The 9,935-nt window shown below is 42.0% G+C and overlaps 1 protein-coding gene across 1 annotated transcript; it reads right to left on the reverse strand.

Annotated features, from left to right (window-relative positions):
- Positions 1-2,644: 2,644 nt before the first annotated feature.
- On the reverse strand, positions 2,645-9,319 carry rad23aa (RAD23 homolog A, nucleotide excision repair protein a). Its single transcript, XM_062438652.1, has 9 exons — positions 9,089-9,319; positions 7,968-8,129; positions 7,638-7,840; positions 7,039-7,082; positions 6,202-6,329; positions 4,054-4,141; positions 3,399-3,529; positions 3,104-3,265; positions 2,645-2,943 (listed from the first exon to the last, which is right to left on the reverse strand). The coding sequence occupies exons 1-9, from the start codon at positions 9,152-9,154 to the stop codon at positions 2,830-2,832; spliced, it is 1,098 nt and encodes a 365-aa protein (XP_062294636.1). The 5' UTR covers positions 9,155-9,319; the 3' UTR covers positions 2,645-2,829.
- Positions 9,320-9,935: the final 616 nt, after the last annotated feature.

Consider the following 9,935-nt stretch of genomic DNA (forward strand, 5'->3'; position numbering starts at 1 on the left):
TCATTATTCAATTTGCATTTTAATTGACTTATTGCTAATACCTTCGCCAGCTCTCTTTCTTTATATGGCCCTCTGGGGATGTAAGTACATGAAACTTTCCAGGTAGCAGGAATGAATTGTTTAGACACAACTCATTTCTGGCAACTCGAAGGTTTCAACTGAGCATGTAGCCAGTGAGAACCAGTACCATGTCTATAGAGTTCACTGATTTGTATAGTTTTACTTCTTCAATTTTCAGGTATTTTGACCTTATCTTATTTATTGTGGTGGTGCCATGTTCGCATCACGTTGTTTTAGGTTTTTCTTCAAAGAGTTCAGATGTACGAATCAGTTTAAGTGGAAAGTATCACTGATTTCACACATAAATGGTGCACCCTGACTTTAATCCATTGCATCCTGGGATAGCAGGACCACATTAATCCACTAGAGGGCCACAGAGAAAACATAGCTGTGGGCCCCTGCTAACCAGGTGAGTATTCAGAGTGTGAATGAGATGTATTGATGACACTAATAAGGCACAAAGAGTCAAAGGCCTGAAAGACTGCTGATATTTAATATAGCACAGCATAGTCTAAGATCATGTTGATGCTGTAGAACAGTTGTCAGTACAAACTGCCTTCACACATACACGAGCTGGATTTTTTTTCCCTTGTACAGTTATCGTCTGTTCATGGACCCACATTAGCAGTCAAAAACAAGTTGCCGCACATCCTCACCTCACACACTTCAACCAGGCCAAGCTTCATAATACAGTCATCAGCCCATCTGCACATACAGTAGAATTAGATCCTCTCTTCATACATGTTTTTGTGTGTAGTTGAGCCTCAATATGCACAACGAATCCGTTATCTGTGCATACATTTGCTGTAAATTGAGCATAAGTAGCTGTATTGGCCATTTAATGTAGAGCAAATTAGACAATCCCAAAGAAGAATTACAAAGTTAATTTAGCTTCATTTTTCTTTTTATTTCAGAACTTAATCTAAGCTTTGTAAGCACTCAAATTCATCAAATCAAACTGGTTTTCATTTGGGAAGATAAGATACAGTATGTTTATCTTCTAAAATAAATTATAGATGGATTTGGTTCCATATTCTATAGGGGGGGGACTGTTTAGAACCCCTCTTTTACCCTTCAGCTTCAGCAAAAAAAAATCTGCTTTTTCTAGACACACCAAGCATGTTAGTACAAATACATGGCGGTAACCATATAACTGTATAAAGTTGTTTATTCTTAACTCATCTTTCGGGACCTGTTAAGAATTGACAAAAAAAGGAAAAGAAAGAAAAAAACAGACATGGTTGAGTGATCCTGCTGTTTTGATATCACATGTGACACCGTTAAAAACAAACCCACATGCTGATGTTTTTAGACCTCACCGAGCAGTACACACCCATTTATCTGCAAAACATATTTGCAGATGACACCTTTATGTTTAAGTGTGCGGGCGTTGAATCGTTTTGGTTAAGTATTTAAGTTGTCAGAGCGTCAGTTAAGAAAGAAATGTCCCACAGACTGAGGACGAACTAAAAGAGAAAGAAGAACGACGGCTGTTTCTGTGAACAAAGGATAAGTTGCAGAAAGTTCCGGGTTTTTTTATTGTGTCTTTTGCATCTACTGATAATCAAGAATTTCACTGTGCAAGTTTCTGTAGACTGTAAAAATTGCTTCGACTGCTTAGCTGCTGTTTTTTAAATCTTACTAGTAGAAGGATAAAAATCTGATGCTTGTAAGTTGCACAGTAAATGTTTGGTGGGTAGTGTTGATTAGCACCAGATCTTAAAGTTACCTAAACAGACAGGCACGGTGTTTGCAGGGATTCTGATTGGCTGTCACGCCACGGCAGGACAGATGGAAGGTGGTACAAAGTGAAAAAGAATTACCAGATACTTATGTGTCAGTTTAGTTCCCGTTTCTTTTACCCCTTCCCCCCCCCCCCCCAGCAACATCATATCAGACAAAGAAAAGAAAAAAGGGCAGCACGGTCAGTCCTTCTCTGCCAATTTTCATTATTGGACGTAACATAACGAGAGAGGCTTACAGAGGTACACACAAGCAAGTTACACACACTGATAATGTCGTAGAAGTGCAGTGAGGAGAATGTGCTTCCATACAATCCAGCTACAGCATTAACAAACTTAGATAATGCAAATTTGATTACTTTTGTTTTGCTTTCTTTCTTCTGTTTTTTTTTCAGCTTTAACTGTATCGCATCCATCTGCACAGGCACGCGGACATGTACTCGCACACACACATACGCACGCACACACGTCGCAGACCCCCTTCAGCCCCACCCACCCCCCCCTCCCCTTGTCGCTCCCCTTCCCCTAATTCACAAAGCGCGTCTAAAATCAAAAAAAATGATAGGTCCCCCTCCCCTCTCCTCTCCCCCTCTAAACGAACCCCCACACATTCCATTGGAATTCACGTGGATATTTTTTGTTTTTTGCTTTTCGTCCACTTTTTCACCCCCCCCCCCAATAATCTAATGAGTCTGACCTTTTCTGCACGCGACCTCCACTTTGTGTTCATAAGCGTGTAACCCCCAACCCCCCTCCCCAACCCCTGCCATGCCCCCACAACCCACCCCATCATCCCATCCCATCCCTTCCCTTCCCTCCACCCCCTTTCCCCACCATCCTTCCCTCCCCTCCCTCCCCTCCCTCCCTCCTGCTGGCCCTCCCCTTTCCTCCCCTCCTTGTTGGGTTGAGCTGAGGTTGGTAGCTGTACAGTAAATTTGAGGGGGGAGGGTTGGGGGGTGCAGTCTTTGAAGAGGAGGGAGGGGGGGGTGTAGGAGGGAGGAGCAGGAAGGCAGTAATCTCTGCTCGCTCAGTCGTCTTCCAGTCCCTGGTTGAGGAGAAAGTTGGCCGCCAGGTTCTCGTTCTTCTCGCAGGCAAAGTAGGCCTGGATCACCAGAGCCTCAGGGAAACCCAACGCTTTTAACTGCTCACAGTCAAGAAGGACACATAAAGAAGATAAAAAACAGAGAGAGAAGAGAGGAGGCTGTTTAAAAAAACACCACACACAGTCTTCAACTTACTTTTTTATAAAAAGGGGGGGGGGGGGAACTTATTTTGATCATCAGTCATCACTCGTCACTCACCCTTTCGATGGCTTCCTTCTCCTGAGGTGTGACCTGGATGTAGTTGACGGGCGCGCCTTCCTCCCCTGCCGCCCCCAGCTCTCCGACCTCCGGCGCGTCTCCCCCCTCTCCTACTGGCTCGTTCAGCATCTGGATGAACAGCTCCTGATGCTGACTGATTTGCTGATAAGAAGATTTGAGATAAAAAGGCCACGTTTAAACGCACTGAGGGAGCGAGTGCACAGAAAAAAAACTGACATTTAAGTAGAGATGGCCAGAGGGGAAAAATACTGAACATATTAAGTGTGTGTGTTACCTGTAAAAGTTGAGGGTTCTCCCTGCCTAGCTGCTGGAGGAGAGCTGGTAGTAGAGCAGGGTTCTGCTGGATGGCCTGTCTCATGTGCAGAAACTGGGGCTGGGTCCGCAGGAATGCCAGAGGGTTCTCTCCTGGTGATGAACAACATAATTAATAATGATAAGTAAGGGGCAAATATTCATATATGCATTTATGTATACACAAGGTATCCATGCTGATCATAAATCCCTGCAGGAGTCCTCCAAACATGCAGCTTTGATCCACTCACAGAGAGGCCAGTGGCCACAACAACCATTCTCCTCACAGGAGGATGGCTGGATGATATCTAACAGGTTTAACAGCAAATCACACATTCACTGACTACTGAGTCATATGATGAGTCACTGCTGTGCCAAGTGAGGCAGTAACTATTATTTAAGTTGTCTAAAATGTATCTTATCTGAATCCTGCAGCAGCATTCAGGTGTGTAAATGCATAGTCCTGATGCATGGATACTAGTTGAAGCTGTGAGTTCTGTAAATGTGGGCTGTTTGCCAGTGATTGACATAATTCACACTCAACCAGTATGAGTGTTTAATATTTAGACAGCACAGAGAGACGGAGACGTGTAAATAACTGTCTCTACATTTAGCTCAGAATGAGTTGTATGTCTCACCTTCTGCTAGAGATGGAGCTTCTGTGGGTCCAGATGCGGGGGCCTGCACCGGGGGATTAGTCTCCTGGACCGGGCTGCTGGGGATACCCTGAAAAAACAACAACAATACAACTGTGAATCACACATACACACACACACATATATACACACACACACATTCTTTTCATGCTGCCAAAAAGCATGAACAGACCCAAATGTGTTACATGTGTCAGGCACATGGACGTTTGGCAATTAGAACTGAACACATTCACTCGATGTACACATGTCATGTGGTCTCAAGTCACATTAGCGGCTAACAATAGCGTAACTCACTTTATGTTGGCTTTCGCTAACTTTCCTGTCAGCGCCACATTGCCTTCATAAATTAGCTGCAACATGTGTGTGGTTCCCCCGGCCGTATTTTATAATACTGCTGTATGTTTTCAACACTGAATGTAAACGTCAGGCAGCGGTGAACACAGTGGTACCCACATGTCTTTTAGTGTGGGGATGTAGTGGGCAGTTTAAGCAGAAGTGTGATTGGGATACGTAGCAAACGCAGAGGCTACAGGCACAGTGCAGACAGAGAGATGGCACTCTGGGACAATTGTTTTACTGATTAAAGAATTTGGAAACCTCAGACTCTTGTATCAGTTTTTTTAAAAGGTATCAGGTGATCTCCCCTAATGAAGGTAGACCGAGCGGTTCTGTTTATTCTGTTTTCTGATTGGAAGTGGCGTTCCACACATATGCAGTAGATCAGCCGTCACAGGAAGACAGCGTGGATGGTCTGTACCATCACAACATATTCTAGGTACGTTTATGTCCACACAGAACCTGACAAAATGTACATTATACAGACACTTGCGGACCCTCACATATACAGAGATCATAATTTCAGTTTAAGAAGAACAGAGCTCTTCTGTCACCACTGCACTAGATTAATCATACTAAATCAAGACACACAGAGCGGCTCACAATGATTCATATCATGATCATCAGCTCGATTAGTCATCTCCTTTCAAAAATGTGACTTGTTTGTAAAAGTAGCAACTACACAAAACAGAGTAGTGGCAGCTGGTGTTTGAGGAGCTCAGTGAGATGTGTGAAGGTATGATATAGAAAACATGCAGGAGGGAACAGAGCTGAGGCTGTTTTCTATTAGATTTCATTATTTCTATATAGGAGATTACTACAGCCTGTGATCACAATATGACAAACTTACTGATCAAATGACTTCAATCAATAACTTGTAATATATATTTATAAATCAATGAAACTCCAAGAGAAAAGAAAGACTTGTCAGTGATGGTTATCCACAGTCTGATGTCAAGTTCAGACCAAACACAACAGGTGACAGCAGGGTTGTTGTTCTGAAGATGAAACAGTAAACATTTTTTGGAAGATGTCACATATCCAGGTTTAATCTTTTGGAAAATCCTTCGTTTACTTTTTTTTAGCAGCTCTTTGGGTCAAGACTCAATCAGTGTGTTTACATGCACTTAAATAACCAGTTTACAGTCATGTTTTCATAGTCAGCTATTTTTTTTAAACGTTTATAATAGGTTTATTTTATTCAAATAAGGAAAGGTCTTTGCAGAAATATCAGAAATGCTCCTTTTTGTCTCAGCAGGATGGTGAGGTGGGGGGTTGCACATCTGATTGATTGACAGCAGCTGGCAGATCACCAGAGAGTAATTTAAATTCTAACTAAGACTGAAACCAACACCACACACTAAGGTGCCAACAGAAGTCTAAATAAGGGGAAAATTTGACTGTTTGTTCAATTCACAGTTTTGTTTTGCTGTTTTCAGTCTCAACACAACTGCACTGTTGGCAGAAGACCTGACGGATTCAGACGTGAACTATGTGCTGAGGGGGGTCAGAAACATAAATAGAGGTCCAAAGAAAAAACAACTCTCTAGAGTTGTCTGGTAACCAGTGGAGGGAGACCAGTGAGTTGGGAAGATGTGGTTATCCCTTTTGATGCAAGTTAGGAGCCTTCAGGGATCATTTAGTTGATTTAAACAGTGGTGCTTTTGAAATATAGCAATTAATTTCTTTGTGTGTGTGTGTGTGTGTGTGTGTGTGTGTGTGTGTGTGTGTGTGTGTGTGTGTGTGTGTGTGTGTGTGTGAGAGAGAGAGAGAGAGAGAGAGAGAGAGACGCACAGTGAGAAGGTACTCCACAGCTCTGTGGGGGTTGTTGAAACTGGCCCGTAGTGCTGCCACCACTCTCTCCCTCTCATAGCCCATGGACATGATCTCTGTCAGCATCGCCTCGTACTCGGCTCCAGTCACTGAAAACACAAACGACTTGGTTATTAACCCGACATATTTTCAATGTTTGCAAAGTTACCACTTTAGACATGTATCAACAGGAAGTCTATTTTTATATTATTCCTCTTGTAAGAAATATTTAGATGTAGCTACTGCCAGAAAAAACTGACATTAAATGCAGAACTTAAATAGCAAATTTGAACAATTCCAAACTTTGCCTGCCATGAGGTCGCTGAACTTGCTCCTTCATGGCGGACAGAATTTCCATGATTTAACTATAGCAACAAGACTAAGCCTTCAATTGCCATTAACATGACATCAGAAAAAAGCCAGACATTTGATAACATTCAAACATACAAATTGGGCTTAAATAGCAGCATGACCCACACTCCTACATACTCTGCTATGTACATCATCTACGCATGAGGAGCCCAAACGGGAAGTCCCTTAGCTCTCTGTGGTACCACAATAAGGGGTGCATACTTTTGTCACAGCCTAAATATAGAAGTGATATTATGTATGGCACTGCAGCCTGTAAAATCCCCAACTGACAGCAGTAACAATATCTGGCACAGGAGTAAAACCCTGGATTTACATTTACAGCCTCTGTTGTACTATTTACATTTAACAACAAATAGCCAAACTACTGTACTGAGACCATTAGAGCTCCGTTCCAGCTGCTGTTGTGTTACATTTGACTCAAGCCTGACAGATTTATTAAGGACTTACCCAACGCTGAAGAGGCATCCAAACCCTGACCCGCACCACTGGAGCTACAACACAGAAGTGATTGGAAAAAAATCAACTTACAAAAATGTCTATGACTATTTAATTGATGTAATTACATAAATAATAAGCTACATTTACAGTTGATTTACTGTGTTGAACTTAACATACTGTAACCATATAAGCTATTAAATAAAAGAGGTACAGTATGATATGATGTTATGATCTTGAATCCTACCCTCTGAAGGACTTGTGTTGAACAATTACTCTATTAAAATACATCTGGGTGACAGATCAAGGCCACCTGCACAGTCCCAGTTAATAAAGTCACTGGACAGTAAACCGTGCTGGGGTAACTGTGCACAGGAGAATTGATACTAGACAGTAGACTTGTAGTATAAAAGGATTATTATAAATGAATGAAACACAGGATGAGAAGGTCACCTAACTGTCTTACCACAGCTCAAGTGTACCGCTGAAAAATATTGTAAATCATTTGTATTTTACTTTGAATTCTACTTAAAAAGAACTTCAGTTAATTTGCAATTGTGCCGCTGTTTCTAATATGACAGCAACACAACTCTTATATAGCTGACAGCTACCTGGCTGGTTGTTGTGGTTCTGTGGCTGCGGCGCTGGGCTCCTCTTTGGCCTCCTCGGGGGGAATGGGGACAGCTGCGGGGGTTGCGGCGGGGGCTGAAGCTGGGGTTGAGGCCGGGACAGCTGTTGACGTGGAGCCAGAGTCCTGTACAGGGGGCTTGGGTGCTTCTGAGACAGGAGGCGAGGCGGCTGCTGCAGGCTTAGCCTTCATAGCCAGTTAAAGAAGAGTTAAACTAGCAACTTAAGAGTGAAACTCTTTAAAAAAGTAGGATACAATCCATAACATCATCCTATAAAAGCTAATATCACATGTTATTATAATATCATCTCACCTTGGACACCATCACTACAACAAAATTCTTCTCATCGATTTTGTAGTCCTTAATCGGTGTGTCATCTTGCAGGATTTTCCCTGCATATATGAGCTTTTGCCCAGATACAGGAAAGTTGTCTTTTCCTCTCTCTGCTTCTATCTTCTCTTTCAAGGCCTTCACCTGATAAAGAAGAGAGGAACAGACTCCATTACCAACAACATGCAAACAGATTCCTGAGCGTGATTAGATGGCAATCTTCCACTTTGATCTCTGACCTTGTCAAGTCATATGACCTATGAAAAAAACTATCTAAATGAACCATTGACAATGTCATTAACTTTGCAGCCAGGAAGACTCTGCACTGTTTGATCTCTTTTACTCTTTATGTCCTGTTTACGGTTCACTGAAACCGTTTCACCTGTATATACATATTGTGTGTATATTTATGTAGATTTTGATGTTGTTCATATGTGTGCGCACATTGAAAACCACTAAACTGGAGTCAACCCTGTATGCGTAAACATATTGGCCAATAAGGCTGATTCAGAGGTGAGCATTCACACTGGCTTCATTCATTTCAGTGTATCACACATATGGACGAAGCTCAAGTTACGCTAAGTAAGATTCAAGTTGAAATTTAGCAGTATTATAAAGCGGGAGTATTGTGTGGATAACAAGTAGTGAAGTGCTAACTCATGTTCTCTTAGCCAGGCTCGCTGCCAGTAAAGCTAATCGTAATTAGCAGTGTCATAAGCATTAGCATTAGCAATAATAGCGTAGTGGCCACTTTTGCCTTCAACTCACTGGCTGCCACGTTTAAATCTACTTCACATAAGATATGAAGGGAAAGCACTAAAAGCAAAGTAACACGCAAACTTGAAACGACGAGAAACTCGTTGTCATCCCGTCGCAATGACTTTGTTAACGGGCAGCTAGCGAGCTAACTAGCTAACGCTTGCTAATAAGTGGGACGCTAACATGGAAACGTGTGACTTATTATGGGCACCCGTTTAGCCATATATACATACGTTTGTCTTTACTTGTCAATATCAATTGAAGCTATAGTGTCTACGCGCAAAGTTAAGACACAGTTCCCGCAGCTAGTGGCTAAAGTTAGCTGGTAGCTGATAGCTACTCACCGTTTGTTCGGGGTCTATCTCCACTTGAATAGTCTGCTGCTGCAGTGTTTTTAGCGTGATCTGCATAGTGGCGGCGGCTGTTTCAGCTGTGCTTCAGATGGAAAAATAGTTGCTCGCTAAGCGGTTAATTTGCTTCTAAAGTTGTCGTTTCTGATAAGATAACAACTAGCCGAGAAATGTGTGTATCCATGAGCACTCAGCAAATCGCCATCTTTGGTGACAAGTTGCTGCTGCGAGAAAAAAAAAACCTCTGTGGAAATCTGCGAGATCTCGTCGTAAAACGCGAATATGGCAAGCGCCTTCAACATATGTCACCTTTCATTAGACTCATTATACATGTCTACTAATGAGTTAAAATAGACACAATCACTGTATAAGCAGTAACAAAAATACCAATTCAAGATGTCTGCAACTACAGGCTAACGGGTAAGGAACAGTGTAATTCAAGATATCTCCAATATAACACCAATCCTTTTAAGATAATCATGTCATTTTATCATTTATTACTGAGGCTTTCAACGTGGGAGGTGGGCTTCCCCAGGGGGTCTCCAAACAGTTTCAGAGGAGGCTCAATGAATGAAAGTGAAAAAAGTATGACATCAGTCATTAGTTAATGAAAGGAGATCACATAGATTTGGTTAAATGGATAGGTCTAGCTCAGAGATGCAGTAGTTTGGGGGATTTTACAGTTTTTCCCACTTTAACAGAGTTAGAAACTAATATATGTCTTAGGACTGACTTTTTATGTATTGGGTGTATAGTATGAAGTACGTAAAACAGCAATATGAGGTTATCTTGGCTCAATTGTTGAGTGTTTCTGGGATCAAATAATATAATCATGATTCTA

The sequence above is a fragment of the Scomber scombrus genome, chromosome 18 (assembly GCF_963691925.1).
Source record: "Scomber scombrus chromosome 18, fScoSco1.1, whole genome shotgun sequence".
Taxonomy (NCBI): Eukaryota; Metazoa; Chordata; class Actinopteri; order Scombriformes; family Scombridae; genus Scomber; species Scomber scombrus.